The sequence below is a fragment of the Rosa chinensis genome, chromosome 7, assembly GCF_002994745.2.
Source record: "Rosa chinensis cultivar Old Blush chromosome 7, RchiOBHm-V2, whole genome shotgun sequence".
In the NCBI taxonomy this organism is placed as follows: domain Eukaryota; kingdom Viridiplantae; phylum Streptophyta; class Magnoliopsida; order Rosales; family Rosaceae; genus Rosa; species Rosa chinensis.
This window is the reverse complement of record NC_037094.1, coordinates 51,701,744-51,720,940: the sequence shown is the minus strand read 5'-3', so window position 1 is coordinate 51,720,940 and position 19,197 is coordinate 51,701,744. Positions and strand designations below refer to the sequence as shown.

Sequence of the window (19,197 nt, the reverse complement as noted above, 5' to 3'; positions counted from 1 at the left end):
GAACCCAAACTAGGTCCATGATTGGAGAGGAGATTGGTGAATCAATTAATGAATGAACTCATATCCGGGTCCATGATAGCGAAGTATTGAAGAGCGACCTGCTCTGATACCAACTTGAGAATAAGAATGTATTTGAGAGAATGATGAGATAATTTTATTCTTCTCATAAGGAGGTATTTATATACTAAGGTTACATATACTAACTAGGTAAGTGCTAATTACAATTAAAGGGATAATTACATTCCTAATTGCATACAATAAGTACATTCCTAATAGAATAAGAATATTCTAAATAGGATACATTGACGCTAACAAATTTGTCAGTCTGGAAGTGAAATTCCCGACTGGTTCACATATGTCGATGAGGGTCACAGAGTCCATTTTGAAATGCCTCAAATTATGGGTTGCAGTTTGCACGTGTTAACATTGTGCATTATATTTTCTAAATCTTTCCGCCCCTCTGAAACCCCCAGTATCTTCGTTTATGTTGATAATGTTACGAAGAAAAGGAAATTTGTCATCCAGACAGAAGCTGTAGCAGTAACATCATATGATGAAGATTATGTTTGCCTCGCGCAATTACCTACCTAACCCTTCGGTTTAGAACCTGGAAACTCTGTCAAGGTTACTGCAAGAATTCAAAATTCTGATTTCATTGTGTAGAAAACAGGGGTTCGAGTATGTGATGAATGTATCGACGGGCAGATCATCCGTATTTGTATCAATGCTGGAATTGTGAGGATGATGTTGATGATAATCATGATCATGATGGGTGCCATGGTGGTGTTAAAAATTATGGATATGCTTATGAGTATATTTATGATTTTGATCCTGAAAGTGGTCGTCCTTTCATTCTTCATTTTGATTATCATTGTTACTATCGTTTGCCACGTCTTCATGATAGGTACATATTTGTTTATATTTTCATATCAGATTCTCTATATTTATTCAGCTAGATTCTCGTTATTAGGAGTTATTTACATATGTTTTATATATAATAATAGGTTTTCGATGTAAAGGAGAGGAACAACAGTGAAAATCAAGGGGAAATGCATAATATTGGAGCAATTCTAGAAGAACAATTCTTAGGTTCACCCGTGGGGTGAATAAATATATTCATCATCTCTTGCGATTCAAGCATAATAATTTTATAATTTTTTAATCTAATCATTCATGTTGTATAACATAATACAAAGATTAGCTTTGTAAAAAATAAATCAAATTGAAAACCTTTTAGTTATTCATTTATATGAAATACATTACGGTTCATCATAATAGTAGTAAGTGTTGTTAAAATCATCCATTTGTTTGATTCAGTTAGGTAATTAAACGATTTCCTATTCGATTGATTTTTTTTTACAGAGATGTTGTAGGGAGAATTGGAATTGTGTGTTTATTATTGATAATAGGAGCCCTTATATATGAAGTTACAATGTACATAAAAGGTAATAGAATCTGAATACATTGATGGCACGTTTACTTATTTGGAATGGAAAATAATCATGAATCGGAGACAAGTGGAATGGGAGAAGAAAGGAATCGGTATTGATTCCGGAGGAATGATTCCTAAACCCATCTCCCCCTTTCGTAATCGAATTCCTGAGTATTCAGGAATCGATTCCTAATAAGGAGGTGAGACCTACATCCATTCCGATTCCTTCATATGTTAGTAAACGCAGGAATTCTTTTACCCGGAATCATTCTGATTCCTTTATGTGTTAGTAAACGCAGGAATGTTTTTACCCCGTAATCATTCCCTCCCATTCCAAGTAAGTAAACATGCCCTGAATACCTAGAACCTTCTCCTATTACAACTTTAAACCCTAGTTTGTAGAGACACACATAATGTCGACATCCTTCAACACTCCCCCTTGTGCCGCTCAAACTTGGTGATGACGCTTTGATCGTTGCCTCACTAAAAACCTTGCCAGGTAACAAAAATCCTGTGGGACAAAAATAACCCTGGTCGAAGGACAAAAAGAGCACAACACGTCCTTCACTCTTCGAGATCGAACATGTAGACATCATGCCTCCCCCTGATCTCAAATATCTCCCCCTGATTGCTATAATCAAGAGAGTTCGGATAACTTTCACAATCCGATGTTCTTCACATGTTTCTCGAAGGTGGATTTAGGTAATGACTTAGCAAATAAGTCCACTACATTATCCTCTGATCGGATTTGATTCACTTCAATCTTTAAAAGTGCTTGTTGTTGCTGATTGTAAAAGAACTTTGGCGATATATGCTTGGTGTTGTTGCCCTTAATGAAACCTAATTTCATTTGTTCAATACAAGCTGCATTATTTTCATAAATGCATATAGGTTCATCTGTGGTAGACTTCAAACCACAAATTCCTCGAATATGTCTAATTACAGACCTTAGCCATATGTATTCTCTCATGGCTTCATGTAAAGCGATAATCTCTGCATGATTTGAGGAAGTAGCAACAAGGGTCTACTTTGTAGACCTCCAAGATATCGCAATGCTTCCCATGATAAAGACATAACCCATTTGGAAGCGACATTTGTGAGGGTCAGAGAGATACCCTGCATCAGCAAACATCACCATCGTTTTGGTGTACGGGAGGAGGATGACGCCGGCCACCCTTGGCGGTGGTAGCTCTGATTGTCATGGCATCTTGGACAGCACCACTTAGGCTAATGAGATCCTTTCTCATTCTTCCGTCATTCTTTTCTCTCTGCAGGGATAGAACAAACTCATATCTATCGTACATTTTAAGTAACGAAAGATTGTCTTTATAGTTTATACTAGTCTGATGAAGTTGCGTTAGCGTGGGGCTATATCTAGCCAACAAGTTCGTAACAATTGAAGCGTTCTGTCTTATATTGTGATAAGTACAATAATGCGCCTATTGTACTCAGGTAAGCACTTTTGCTATTAACACGTTTTCGTCATCATCCCTAGGACGAAACGGATCCCACTTAGGGTCAAGACTACGGACGACTATGGGAGTGCATCTTTGACTTTATCAAAATGCAAAGCATTTATTGACACAGTTACAAGTTCTAAATCTAGACAAAACCATGTTCACCCAAGGTCATTCATCTCAAACTTGGATTTCAGGTGTTCAGCGGTTTCCCTTAACTCTCAAGGGTTCCAATCATGTTTATCAACATAAACCGTGACAATTGTAAATCCAGAATTTGTCATGAAAACGCAGGGGTATAGTTCATCATATCCCTTCCCAATCAAGTAGTCACTTTAGTGAGCATTTCAGCCTCATTGCAAACGCGCTTCGTGGTCAAGAGCCACTTGATTTGGGTAAATGAAGTCCACAAGAACCTTCATTATATTCCGTATCTAGATCCTCATAGAGATACATAGTAACCACATTCGTAAGCTGCATGTTCAGTTATTTGGAAACTACCAAACTGACAAGGTAGTGGAGTGTAATGACATCCATACGAGAGAATATGTCTTCTCGTAGTCGATTGCAGGGCGTTTTTATGAGAAACCTTGCGCCATGAGACGAGATTATATCTCTTTTTCTCATCACGCTATCTAACGAAAACCTATTAATGTCAACAGATTTTATGTTAGGAGGTGTTGGCATCTCAGGCCCGAAATTCGTCCTCTTCGTTAGTGAATCCAATTCAACCTAGATCGCATCTTTCCATTTCGGCCAATTTTCTCTATGTTGGCATTCTTCAACAGAGTAAGCTTCGATGTCATTGGTCTCAATAATTCCACGTCTCCATGTACACTAGTGTAATTCGTAGAGATCTCTATATTCTCAGGAATTGGTTCTAACATTGAGGCGTCCCCCAATGATGTCTCTTGGACATAACCACAATCCAGAATATTCTCATGAGACGGATTTTGAGTATCAATGATCAATGGATCAAGTTGTGCCAAACTCGCTCTCTTCCTAGGGCGAGAATCCATCGAACCTGTGGGTCTCCTACGCTTTCTAGCAGAACCCATGGCCTATGATGCCATTATGACACCTTTGTGACGTCACTATACCACCATCCATGGTAGTGGTGTAGTACCCATCTTCTCTGGGTGGCACCATGTCCTCTGGGGGACATCAATCCTTGCAGGCATGTTTACAGCAGGTATATGTGATCTTGTCACTTTTAGGGGATCAAGATGAGACATAGTGGAGACAGACCATGACAATTCCTGTCGTTCCTGTTGAACATTGATGTTCTAATCTCCCCCTAACGACGGGAAGATTGTCTCATTAAAGTGACAATTCATAGATCCAGCGAAAAAGAGATCGTCTGTCAAGGGTTCTACATAGCGGACTTATGGTTGGAGACTTTTGTCCAACACAAATATATATATATATATATATATATGCATTCTTTGCAATGACTCATGTTGATGATCTGTGGCGGCGCAATTGGCACATAAATCGCACACTTAAATATGCATAAGTACGAGATATTAGACTTGAACCCAGTCACTAGCTGTAACGCAAATAAAAGTTGAGTGGCTGCTATGAGTTGTAGATGAATTAGTATAGTTGCATGCGGTATTGCATAACCCAAGCGGAAATGTTGGTGCGCATTACCAATGTCCGGGCTACCATTGTAGTCATTTAACAGTGGCTTTTTGGTGAGACCAATTGGGTGTGTACATGGGAATATGATACTTGATATCAATACCCAATGATATGCAATAGTCATAGAAAATTTTCAATGACATGTGGATGATAGTGCGACACGTGACCAGCGTGTCCGCATATCAACCAACAACATAAAATATCTAAGCAGTCCGCAAGTTGGTTGAGTCGATCCACAGAATCCCTTTAGATTCTCTAAGAACACGTGTCCTTTGCATAGGATGGTCTCGATCCTTAAAGAGCAGGCTTTGGGAAACGAGTGATGGGCCTTAGAAGCAACCAATGAGGATTTTGGTTGAGCCACGAAATCATAATTGCCACTCTTGGGCCTTATAAGCAATCAACTTTTGATTCACACTTCTTTTCACTCGAAAGAATGGATGTCCGTGTGAACTCTTTAATAAACAGAACATCATATTATGACCTGGATGTCCCAATTGGTCATGCCAAAGCCTATATGTGTCGATGTCCCAAAAATCATCTCTTATGATGTTATTGGACTCAATTACTCGAATAGTGGTTACATATAACTCACTAGAGCAACACATGAGCTTCTCTAATACTCGTAGTCATTAGAGATAATGCAAAGGAACTTATGTCCATTCTCGCTATGTATTTCCACATGAAAACCGTTGGCTCTAATATCTTAAAAGCTCAAAAGGGGGACCTCCGGCCCTAGGAGCGTAGAGAGCTTTAGTGACATAAATCAATGTGCCATTTGGCAATGAACTGGTCCTTGACCATGAATTAATCGTGATGGCCCTACCATCGTAGTCACAGAAGATTGAGTAGGCATCATCCCAAGGAATAATTGACTATGTCAAGGTATGATGTGCATAGCAGCAATATCCGCGAGGCATTCTAGATCTCTAGGGAACATACCTAAGTGAATAAAGCTCCAAAATTAAAAGAATCGACACTTTATTAATAATAGCCAACGATTACATCAAAGTTTCTTGATCAAACCTAATCCAAATAAAATGAAATGTAGACAAATTATAGTCACTCAATCCTTTTGGTAATTCCAATCAAATATGACCAGGGAAGTAGAAAGAGATGTCGGTGGAGCGAGGCTCTTTTAAGTACCACTAATCTTAATTACTTTCCTAGACATCATATTTAATTGAGTACGCCTAGTGAGAAAGAGTTAAAACCAAATGTCATTTATTCATTAAGGCACAATTGCCATTACATAATTCTTGGAAAATGAAAGACTATTTAATCAAAATCTGCGACATCAACATTGTTGTTTTCCTTGCCAGATTTGAAGTCCATAATGATGAGATTGACATCATTGTCATCTCCATCATCTCCTTCGGCTGCGAGATGAGCCTCATGCTCTCTCATATCTTTTATATACCTTGTATTGTGCAGCTTTGTTTTTCCACTAGCATTCTAGCGCTTAAACCAATGCTCTGAAGATCCACATCTATAGCATTACCTCACCCATTAATTGAGATGCACCTTGTGCATTTGGACATCCTCTATGGATCCCACGTTGGCCAATGTTGCCACGTGTCTACGTATCTCGCGGTTTTCCTTCCTTTGTAGGGCGGTTGTATGGACCCACACGTCCATTCTGTTGTCCCCTAACTTTAAGGGTTCTGCTCCTTGCGCCCTTCTTTCGGTGCGCTATTATAATTCACCTCGTGAATGCTCTTAGTTCCAACGGGCCTTTGAATTATGGTTTTTCATGAGTATGTTGTCAACTTACTCAGTAAATGACATAAGTTGATGAAACCTCGTAATCCATCTAGCATTGCACACAAGCCTAGTGCTGAGACGGGGAAGGTTGAGAGGATTTCTCAATTAATTCATATTCTGTGAGCTCTACTCCATAGAATCTCATTAGTAGTGAGGTGATTCTTGACGTTATTCACCCATCGGTGATAACAAATGTCATTTGAATCTGGTTTAGTGAAGTCAGGTTTTTGCATGTTTGCATTCGACATTCAAAGATGAAGGAGAATAGATTAGTTTCGGAGTAAAAACTTCCACGACAACTAATATAAGGTTTCCGAGCCTTAATGCTACCAAGAAACCGATTTCCAAGAATATTTGGATTAGACCAAAATAATGATGTTGATATGGTCAAATTCTCCTGCTCACAGACGCTCTTAGTCCGTAGCTTACGAATGCTCTTAGTCCGTGGTTTACGAACGCTCTTAGTTCGTAAAGCGTGAATCCCCACAATTCCGCTTATTTAAATAATTGAACCATGTTCGTATTATACAAATTCTGCAGCAAAATAAAGGAATTTAAAAGACAAGAAAGCAGGAACTTTAATATCAAAAACTTACTTGTTTATTCGGGGTTTGAGTCACACGTGTGTTGATGCAGGAGTGATGGATCGAAGTTAACCAAAGAGATGATGAAGCAAGGCTTGCAGCGGTGGTAACGCTTCAATCCTCAGCTAGGATTGCAGGGGCTGTTCGATCCTAAGCTAGGATTGCAATGGCTGTTCGATCCTAAGCTAGGATTGCAGTGGCCGTTCGATCCTAAGCTAGGATTGCAGCCTATTTGCAATCCTGGTCGTGGCAGAGAGATAGAACGCAGGGCTGCAATGAGTTAAGGGGCAACAGGCGCTCGGGAGAGTTTCTTGGATGGCTGGTAGGCGCACGGGCGCGTTGGGTGTGCGGTAGGAGTGCAGGGGCAGCAGGAACAACAACTATTGGCAACAGGCGAGCAAGGTATAGGCAGCAGCAGTGCGGCAGCAAGTGAGCAGGGCAGCGCGGGCTGGCAGGTAGGTTGGCGGGCTGGTGCACATGAGATGTAGGCTACAGGTCGCGGGAGGTGGGGCTGCAGCGCAGGAAAGTAGCAGCAGCGGCAGTAAGGTGTCGAACAGGTAGGGCTGCAATGAGGAGGTAGGCTGGCAAGCTGGCAGGAGCAGCAGGGGCTGCGGCAGGAGGCTTGCGGCTGGAGGTTTTCGGTAGTTTTGGTGATTAGGGTTTTAGGTTTTTTTTTTTCTTTTTTTTTTCTGTTAGGGTTAGGGTTCGTGCTGATAACGTGTTGTACAGAGAATTGGAATTGTGTGTTTATTATTGATAATAGGAGCCCTTATATAGGGAGTTACAACGTAGATAAAAGGTAATAGAATCCGAATACATTGAATACGTAGAACCTTGTCCTATTACAACTCTAAACCCTAGTTTGTAGAGGCACACATAATGTCGACATTCTTCAATAAGAGATGATTTTTAAAGGCTAATTTAAGATATGGACCGTTGGATTATAAATTTATTAAGTAAAAGTATGTTAATCGATAATGGGGGTGAATAAGCTCGTTCACCAAGGGGTGAACCTAAGAATTGTTGATCCTAGATTTATGTGGATTAAATTGCAACTTGTGGTAAAGATGGAATCTTGGAGTCTTGATTCTGGAAGGAAATTGAATGGAGAGATAATTCTCACAAGATTTGTAGTTGTAAATCAGAAGGAAACTTAAAAGAACTAGAAGACTCGTATAAAAAGACGATTTGACGTCATTCTACATATCTTTGGACGCACAACATCCGTCCATTGCTGCGATTATGTCCCCCCTCTCTTTTCATATTTTATTTTCTTTATTCTATCACTACTACAATAAGTTAATCAGACGACGGGTATTTGTAGTTGTGTGATGACCAGCCTCACTGTGGTCTAAACGAGTGTTGTGTGATTGAAAAATCACACAACAGTGAATTCACCGTTGTCCAATATTCATTTCCTCAACAGATATTTAGTTCTGTTGTGTGAATTCTGCGCAGGCATGTGCCTGGCATGGCATGCGCGGGGATGCCTCGGCATTGACATGGCCATTCAGACAACAGAAAATGAAATGTAGCTGTTGTATGAGATTCATAACACACAACAACTATATTGTTTCTTTGTTGTCTGAGATTCATAACACACAACAGATAGAATTTTTTCTTTGTTGTCTGAGATAAGTAACAGACAACTCAATGAAATGATATCTGTTGTCTGTTGATTGATTCAGACAACAGGGATAATTTTATTTCTGTTGTGTGTTATGAATCTCACACAACAGAATTTTGTTATTTTTTTTTGTTGGTTGTTTGTTCACACAACAACAATATTGTCTTAACTGTGGTGTGAATATTGTAATCGAATTGGTTAACATCTAGTAACTGTTGTACGAGAAGCCTTACTTTTGAATCCTTTTACAGTCAGACAACATATTATTCTACATTGTGTTGTATGACTGAACCTTGGACAACTGAGATTGCCTTATCAAATTGTGTGAGGAGAACTCAGACAACATATTCTTTTTATCAACCATTGTGTGAGCATTATAAACCAGTTGTGTGATTATTTTAGGGTCTATTGTATGAGCTTGGTTCTCACAACTTGGTTGTGAAATGTTGTTTGTTCAATCATGACCTAATTACTAGCTGCAACAATTTTCCAGAAACAATGTTGCATGTATATTACCACAAAAACAGTACATTACCAAATGAACAATACATATAAAGCCACATTGATCCATATCATTAGTGTAACTATATAAGTTCAATTTGTTGAGTACAACTAAACATCCAAACTAGATAATTAAACTACCAAACAAACAAAGAAAGCATTCCTAGTCTAGCTAGACCAATGCATGCATGAATCAAAAGCTGATAATTGTTTCATGTGATCGATATCTATCAGCACAAGCAAAAGTTCATCATGCTTTCCAAAAACATATGCGATGGCTTCTACACATATCTATTAACCACAAACCTAGCCCACTCATTCCTCATCTCATCAATATCCACTTGGGTATAAATATGGTTGCTTCTCCTCTCCCACTGAAAAAAAAATTCAAGTAACTCAAGTCAAAATTACCATAAAAAGCTTGTTGGAACACAAACAGAATAAAGAAGCTTTAATTGTACCTTGTTAACAAATGAAAAGTCCTTATCCTCAATGATGTCTCTCATGTATCGCATGATAAAGTAGCCACACTCCTTGCTGCTAGGTTGAGGAGGAATACCCTAAAAGCAGTAAATCCAGAATAGCAAAAAAAAAAGAATCCAAATTAATAATCATGGGAACCTAATCCAAATTTGCTTCCACAATACTTATAAGCAAATTTTAGAATCCAACATAGCGAATTTCTAAACAATCCAGAATCTAACATAGCGAAAATGTACATACCGACAAATTTTTCCATAGAGGCGAACTTCGGCCTTTCCTGCCCTTGTGTGCATTATACATGGATATTGCACTAAAACAGAACACACGCACACACAATCAGGTTTTAAGAAATAGCCATGCTACCCCAACATGCATTATTCAAACTTGTATATTCCTGATCACTTACCTATCAACAATGGAAACCCATTCTCCAGTGGGTAATCGCCGCTTCATAGGATCCATAAAATAGACAATTTCTTGTTCGGGATCAACAATAGTCAGCACCCAATGTTTACTATATAACAATATAATCAGATTTTCATCAACGGCCCATATGTATAACTACAAGCAAAGTATTACATATATAACAATAGCTAGTACTAAGTTGCTGATACTTACTCTGAGTTATATGGTAGCATGAAAATCTGTCCAGGTTTTGCAGATATCAGCCTCTCCTTTATATGTTGGGATCTTTCCTGGCCTTTCCCACACCCAATTGCACCAATCATCGCAGGGTCAATAAAAGCAACCATATCCAACATTTTATACTAACTCAGGACATCATAGAGGTACCTAATTACAAGCATATACACCAATTTGAATCCAGCAACAGATTATTCACATTGATGCACAAATCAGATAACTTTTGGTACTTAATAGAAATAGATTCATGAAATTTACCTCTAGTATATGACTATGCAGTTACCAGTCAATTCTCTCATGGTTGCAATTCTGCGCACATCTTGTCCTAGTATAAATGTTTTCCGTGCACGCCCAAACACTTCAGCCTCAATTTGAATGGTGATAGCCTTCCCATCTTTGAATCCAACCTCACCCCACATGCACAACATCCTCAATGAATTTGGTAATGAAGCTGCCAATGATTGTAGGCTAAACTCATCCTCAGAGAGATCGTCTTCTTGTACCACTTTCTTTTTTCTCCTCTTCTCAGGTTTCTACACATACATAATTAATATAAGATTTTCTAATCTTATATGCTGCAAGCTTAAGCAAATAGAATATCAACAGATCAATGTTTGGATATATATATTACAATTATTACGAGAACTTACATACCTTCACAGGTGACATTATGACAAGCTCTTTCGGCCATGCTACCCAACTCCCCATGGCCTACCTAACAGTTCGTATTTCATCACCCACAGGAAATGGAACCAAGGCATTCTCCTCAATTGCAATAGAGACTGAAACACGCAAATTACTATCCCCTAGCGGATAACCATGACAAACTTGGGAGGGGTCATTGTGTTCCACAACAGTGCCAAGAGCTACAATATGATCAACTGAACCCAATGCGAACTTGGCCTCAATCTCAGTTCCTTGTACCTGAAACACCCAAAAAAGCTGGAATTTAAAATCAAACATAGATATATACATTGTGTGTGTGCATAGTCCACAATCAATAAAAACTATACGTACTACTTGCAATAAATATAGACAACTGTTTAAATAACTAACCAACTTCTCTCCAACTAATTGTCCCTGAACTCCATGATCAGCCACCTGTTTCTTTTCTTGGTCACTCAACTTGCTTAGCTCATCCTCTTTTTTGGAGTTGGAAACAGATTTTCCATCACACTCCTTCCTCTTTGAAACTTTGTTTTTACATCCCAATACCCTTTCCTCAATTACATCAATAGCTTTACGAATTGATTTTCCATCCACAAGATTTAATACTTCGTCTCCCACTTGACCACATCGAGCTTCATCAAATGTTGGACATGCGGTCTGTGAACAACTACCTTGCACAGATCCATGTGGAATGTGTTTCTCTAGTGTTGCTGGAGAACTAGCTGCTTTCCCAACCGCCCTTGCATCTATCTTTGCTTCTATCTGTGCTAACTTACGAACCCAAAATTCTCTCTCTTCTTTTATTGCCTGCTGCTTCGCCTCTTCAATGATCTTATCTCTTTCCTCTTCTAATATTTTTTGTACACTTAACCGAACCGTGTCTTGGAAGCTCTCCCTTTTACGTTTATGGAAGGGAAAGTAAGATGAGGGATTCACATAGCCTCCCACCCCTTGCACTCTACCACCATGCTCAGGAGTGCCCAAAGCCAAGCTTAACACATCATCACTTCCACTAGTGCTTAGTTCTCCACTAGCAATCTTTTCCTTCAAGTTCCTCTGCTCACATTTACAAAATATTAAATAAGCATAATAGTTAACAAAAGGGCAGCTGTACACATTGAACTTCACAAAATTATACTCACAATTTTGTCAGCGCATTGCTTCGTCCCTTCATCCTTGAAGGTTCCCTGCTTGGTTTGTCGTGCAGCAATCCATAGTGTTGCTCTATCAACTTCCTCCTCATCCATTGTTGTAGACTAGCAAAAATATGAGTTACTAAACTTGTGGTGATAAATTAACAGCTAAGTTAACAAATTACCTATCCAATTATGTTAACTTACCAGCTCTTCCTCCAATCCAACATATCCTTTACGGGACATTCTGTGGGGATACTTATTCTTCTCACGCCGCGCTTGTGCATCCTACGCAATTCCTGAAAAATATATGCACTCAATCCACCATATACCACATTAATATATATATATATATATATATATATATATAGGGGGCGGATCCGTGGCCATCTAAATTATAGTTAAAATTATACTCTGATTCTAGACCATTAGATCATATAACAACTAATGGTTCAGATTAAATAATTTTTTTTATCGGTGTTTTTTTTAATAAATGCATATTCTAAAATACAAAAGTAGATGATTATACTTTTTCCTTTTTTCTCACTCCTTCATTTACCGCAGGAAAACCCCAATTTGGAATACCAAATCAAATGAGATTATCTATTTAGTCACTTTCTTCTCTCATTAATTTTAAGGTATAAATTGGAAAACTATTTAGAATTTTTCATCTAACATAGAGTAAATTTTTTTTAGAGGTTGAGAAAAAAAAAAATTTCGTTTGTTGATTCTACTCCTTAGGTGAGTTGCATATATATCAATCAAAATGCAGAAAAAAAAATCAATTTTATTTTCTCAATTAATTATTTTTCCTGCAACAGATGAATTTAGAGAAACAAGAAAGTAATTTGAGGAAATGGATCCTGTAATTATTAAGCATTTTTTAAGTTGTCTGTAATAATGAATTTGAAGGAGAATAGGAAAGAAATTAATGGCTGGTTATTTGATTAGATATATAATAGAATGTATTATTTAAAAAATAAATAACACATTTTGTTTAATCTGAACCATTAGTTGTTATATGATCTAATGATCTAAAATCAGAGTATAATCTTAACTATAATTTAGGTGGCTACGGATCCGCCCCCATATATATATATATATATATATATATATAACAACTTAATACAACAATCTTAATGTAAAACTTACAAGAAATTTTGGGTTTGTCCGTTCAGCCACAAATTGGGTCCAATGATCTTTGTTGATGAATCTATAATCATCTGGAGGAAACTTTAAGGATTCAGGGTCATCCAAGTAAGGCATAATGTAATGCCTTGTAAGCCGGGACTTGAACTCCCTCCATTTTGATGAAGCTGATTCCAGTACAATTTTCCTCTTTTCAGGACCAATCTCAAATGCCCCCTGTGTACACAAACACAGTTCTGACTAAGTGATAGGAAGATAAACAAAAGGTCAAATTCACCCATCATTAATAATATATAGGCAAAAACTCAAGGTCAGAACTCGAAAGGTAGATTTCATAGGAATAAGTTCCATTAATAATTTAATAGTAGAATAATGTATACCTGCACACGTAACCAGATTTTATCTTTCTCCTCAGCCGTGACACATCCAGGTATGCTTTTGCTGGTCCTCCAAGTTGTCCTTATGATTGGTATTTTTCTACGAGCTAAGACACCAATATATGATTGCATTTCCTTTGCTACCTTCCCACATGGAGTCCCTTTTACGTTGAAGAGAACCACTCTCTTCTGCCTTAAGCTCTTGCGCTTTGAAATACGGGACATTGTCACACAATGCCGCTTAAGTAGCTTCAGACCTCCAGTTTCTTCATCCTTTCTGTGAGATGAACCATTCTTATCAGAAATGGATGCATCAGTTGATGTGGAACGTCACTTTTTTGATGACTTAGTTTTCTTCAGTTTCAATCCCTTATCTTTTGACTTCTTCGGTGTTGAGGTAGATTTAGATCGCGCCATTATCTACAAAAAATACATGAGACATTAATTAGTAACTTGTACACCAGAATATACACTTTTGTTTCAGTAAAATATAAGCACGATATAATGCACACAATAAAAATAGTGATAATATGGCAAGCAACAAAAAACTTCCTTCATTTTCAGTAATCACATGAAATATATGAACCACAATCAGTTTCATTCAACAACAATAACGAAAGTACAATCTTACATAGAAGGCATTGATATGGGATAACAACTTAAACTCATAGAAAATAAACTGCCTATATTATCCATCAACAATTATATCCTCCTCCCCTTCCCGCATGTAACCCACTTCTTCCTCGTTCGCTAAGTTACCATGTAACTCAATAGATGGCATCATAGTGGTGATAGGATGGTGAGCAATAATAGTGTCCCCAAGCTCATCTTCAACCTCAAAGTCATTGTAATCCCTAGTAGGCATTCTTAGAACTACTGACCACATTGGATCTACAAGGTCTTGGACAAAAAATATCTACTGAACACAGTTTCCCAACATAAAAGTGTCATTTAAATGACCTTTCTTATTCAAATTGACCAACGTGAACCCAAGCTCATCTACCTTCACACCTCTACTATTCTCTACCCAATCACACTTAAAGATCGGGATCCTAAACTTTTCATAATCGAGCTCCCAGATTTCAGTAATCACACCATAGAAACTCATATCATCAATAATTGGCCTTTTGTCCCTAGCAGTAGCTACTTGTGGTGTCTTAGCAAGCAAGTAGACACCACTGTTTTGCGTCGATCTAACATCATCGCGCTTCCTTGTGTTATACTGGACTCCTACAATTCTGTAACCACTGAACTTCGGTACTTCATTACTCGGTTTATCTAAAAGCCACCTGACAATCTCATGGATGTTAGTATTTGGTTCACTAAGTTGAACAGCAACCTGCGAAAAACTATAAAAATAAGTTTTTTGAATCAACAACTCAAAATAAGTCACCTGGAATATGATTAGTGCATATTCCCAACATCGTTACTATTGGGACTTACCCTCTCCTTCAACCAATCTGCAAACGTCTTGTTTTGCTTGTCCGTAAGCCACTTTTCATTCTTTTTGTATTTAGGAAATTCCCTCTTCAAATATTCCAAGTGTTCACTACAATTACCAATAAGACAGCAACACAATGAGGGAAGATTAGTGTTTACTTTACATGAAATATTAACATAAATCACAATATTAGAAAGAGGGATATTACTTACTCAAAATAGCTTCTGAATTCATCCGTGTTTTGAAGCACGCAGAGATGAGCTTCGTCAAATACTTTGCCATAAACACTAACAATTGTAGCACCTGAGGTATGCTTGTCTACTGTGTGAGGGCCAGCTGGGATCCCAATTATCTTGTCGTCGTCGAACATTTCCGCTAAAAACTCAACCGCCTCCTCAGCAATATAACACTTGGCAATGCAACCTTCTGGCCGATTTCTATTTCGAACATATCCTTTGCAGATCTTCATGTACCTCTCGAAGGGATACATCCATCGAAAACAAACCGGTCCACATAACTCCACCTCTCTAACTAGGTGAACTGTTAGATGAACCATTATGTCAAAAAAGGATGGGGGGAAGTACTTTTCCAGCTCACACAATGTTTCAACAAGTTCATTTTGGATTTTTGGCAGCCTTGAACCATCGATAGTCTTGCTGCAGAATTCGTTAAAAAACAGACACAACCTTATCACAGCAATTCTGACCGGCTTTTCAAGTACACCACGGATGGCAACATGGAGGAGTTGTTGCATTAAGGCATGACAATCATGGGATTTAAGTCCACTAAGCCTTAAATCATCCATGGAAACCAGGTTTGATATTTTAGAAGAATATCCTTCAGGAACCTTCATACCAAAAAAAGACCCACACATGCATCTTTTTTCATTTGTCTTTAAGTTCCAGCTTGCCAATGGCAAGCGCTCCTTCTTAGGACCGTCGAGATTAGGCTTCAATCCTAATCAAATACCCATTTCGATTAGATCCAACCGAGTTTTCACCCCATCCTTTGTTTTTCCAGGAATATTCAGCAAGGTCCCTATAAGACTATCACATACATTTTTCTCTATATGCATCACATCAAGGCAGTGCCTAACAGGGAGAAACTTCCAGTATTCAAGTTCGAAAAATATAGACTTTTTCTTCCAGCAAGGCCGGGTTTCATTGTCCCCACCCTTATAAGGAGTAGGGGGATTTTTTTTTCCCAAAAGGCCACTTTGGAACTTCCTGCTCCACTCTTTGCAATACTTCTTCACCACTTAAAGGAACAGGAGGGGAGAATGTTCTGGAAGGTTGTTGAAAGCAGCCTTTTCCCTTCGATAAGGATGGTTTCTTCCTAAAAACCTCCTATGCACGATGTAGGCCATTTTCCCTCCATTCACTAGTCTTTTTGGTTTTGTTTTTTCAAGGCAAATAGGGCATGCATTATACCCCTTAACTATACTCCCAGAAAGATTACCATAAGCTGGAAAATCGTTGATCGTCCAGAATAATAAACCCCTAAGAGTAAAGTATTCACTTTGTCTTGTGTCGTAGACTCCACTAACTCCTTCCCATAACAGTTTTAAGTCATCTATCAAAGGTTCCAAGTAGACATCGATATCATTTCCTGGTTGTTTAGGCCCAGAAATCAATAAAGTCAACAACATGTGTTTCCTTTTCATTATGAGCCATAGAGGCAGATTATATGCAACTAGAATAACAGGCCAACAACTGTACTTGCTGCTTAATGAACTGTGAGGATTGAACCCATCTGATGACAATGCAAGTCTCAGGTTTCTAGGGTCAGAACCAAAGTCCGGCCATTTATCATCTACTAACTTCCACGAAGCTGCATCGGCCGGATGACGCATCAAGCCATTGCGTTTTCTATCAGTAGCATGCCAAGTCAGACTCTTACATGTATCCTTTGACTGAAACATTTTTTTGAACCTAGGAATTGGGGGAAAGTACCAAAGTACCTTTGCAGGTACACCTTCCCTCTCTTTGGAGTTTTTGCCTATTTTCCATCTTGAAATACCACATCTAGGGCACTCAGTTGCATCAACATACTCTTTTCTATACAGAATACAATCATTTGGGCAGGCATGAATTTTAGTGTAATCTATTCCTAGAGAACTCAGGGTCTTCTTTGCCTCATAGAGTGCGGCAGGTATCTCATTGCCTACTGGAAGAAACTCTGCAAAGGCAACCAACCACTCAGAGAAAGCAATATCACTCATACCGTGCTTTGCTTTTAAGTTATAAAGTCTTACTAGAACATTCAACCTTGTGTGACTATCACAACCGGGATATAACGGTTTATTGGCGTCATCGACAAACTGTCTAAACTCATTACACTCATCACTTTCCATCTCTGCGTCACTACCCAACCCTGCTTCATATTCAGGTATCTCATTGCCATTCACAGAGTAAGAACTGTGTGAATCTGAACCTGCTTCTGCGTCATCAGTATATTCCTCTATTCTTAAGTCTAATAAGGCCTCCCCATGCTCATTCCATCTATCATAACTAGCATCAACTCCATTCACAAATAGATGGTCCCTTATTACAGCAACGGAAAAGTAGTCAACATTTCCACAATTTGTACAAGGACAGGGAATATGGTTAGGGTCTCTAGCATTTTCCAAGGCAAATTTACAGAACTGTGTCACCCCTAATTTATATTGACGAGATCTCCTATCCGCAACCATCCATGTTCTATCCATTTATACTACGCAAAAACAGAAAAGCAAATAAGAAGACAAACTTAATTGCAAATAGATCAACAGAAACACACATTTAAATTTGTTGGTTTCTTTTAAACTGAAAGGTACTAGAACAGGGAATCTCGGTGTGCAATGGACTGAAACAGCTACCAATCCAAGATTATGTTTTATCCAATATACCTTCAGCATACAGACTATACAAATGCACCCAAACAGGAAGACAAATATTAATCCAGCTTTTCTCATTATTACAAAGTGGATAATGTTTGAAATATGGCTAATGAAAAAGCAATAATTGCTAGCTGTCTTTCATGCTTTACAATGCTTCTAAAATTAACGGAGGCAAATACATAATATATCAAAAGAAACATGTTGTCAAAAACAAACAAGCAAAATATAACAACATATCCCTGAAGTAGAACAAATATATCAGAAGCAAGCAACCAAAAATAACATGATCTTCATGTATCATGTTATCATCATAGAGTAATCCCCAAACCGTAAACACAGCAATTCAATAACAGACACAAGTTCTTGGATTTAGAATAGATTGACTGGGTAAAAGACAACTATTATCTGACAATTCCAGAAATCACTACATCCACAGGGTTCAAGAAAACAAGCTAAGGAAATAGTATAATACTTTAACTATGACATAAATATTATAACTGGTTTTGCCAAAGAAATGGAATCGTACCTGAATCACAACCAAAATTCAGTGCCAAAGCTTCGAATTCGTTGCTAGTGTCCAAAGCTCTTAGATTATCAAAATCTAGACCAATAGATTGTGCTTGGGTTCACACACGAAGCTTCCTGAAATTCCAGAAATTAGAAAGGAACTGAAAATCATAGAGTATAGGAGGAAGAAATTAGCGATGACCCAGAAAAAAAAGAAAATTGAACCTTTTCTTTGTTGCTTCTCTTCCAATAGGAGGAGAAATAAGGTCGACGCAACTCGGACAATTGAGAGGTGACTGAAACACTGAAACCCACAATAATTTGAGTTAGATTCTCACTATTTCCGACTAAAGGAAGCTCAGCCTGTCCAACCCAAAATGAAGAAATTAACTTCACAGCAGAATCAGAATCCATTAACAATTATAATTAAATTTCCTACAACGTCTAATATTAAACTTAGAACAAAAACAAAAGTAACAGAGCAGAAACCCAGTCTTTCATTTAAGATGAAATAATTGAAATAAAAACATAGAAGAAGATCAGAACATTGAAGGAAAAAATTCACACAAAGATAATTCAATTTCAGATGTATCTTCAATAGGATAATCTTCTTTATGCTTAGTCAATCATCCACTAATACAAAGCCATCAAGTGGCCATACCTGATCCAAAGCCAAGTTATTCACACATTTGATTGGATAAAGCTAGTTAATAGCGAAAAATCTTGGAAAGCTTAAAGTTAATCACATACTTGAAAGCTTAAAGTACTTTCGAAATATACATGAAAGCTGAAAATACTTGAAAGCTTAAAGTACTTTCGAAACATACATGAAAGCTTAAAGCACTTACAACACAACAGGCACGACAGTTAGAAAGTTTCTGTTTCAAGTGACCTGGTCATCAGCAAATG

At 38.0% G+C, this 19,197-nt stretch overlaps 1 protein-coding gene across 1 annotated transcript; it reads right to left on the bottom strand.

The window, feature by feature from the left end:
• Positions 1-9,182: 9,182 nt before the first annotated feature.
• LOC112176242 lies at positions 9,183-18,362 on the bottom strand. Its single transcript, XM_040510483.1, has 4 exons — positions 18,308-18,362; positions 9,733-9,802; positions 9,471-9,569; positions 9,183-9,383 (listed from the first exon to the last, which is right to left on the bottom strand). Exons 2-4 carry the CDS (start codon positions 9,790-9,792, stop codon positions 9,291-9,293), a joined length of 252 nt encoding a protein of 83 aa, XP_040366417.1. The 5' UTR covers positions 9,793-9,802; positions 18,308-18,362; the 3' UTR covers positions 9,183-9,290.
• Positions 18,363-19,197: the final 835 nt, after the last annotated feature.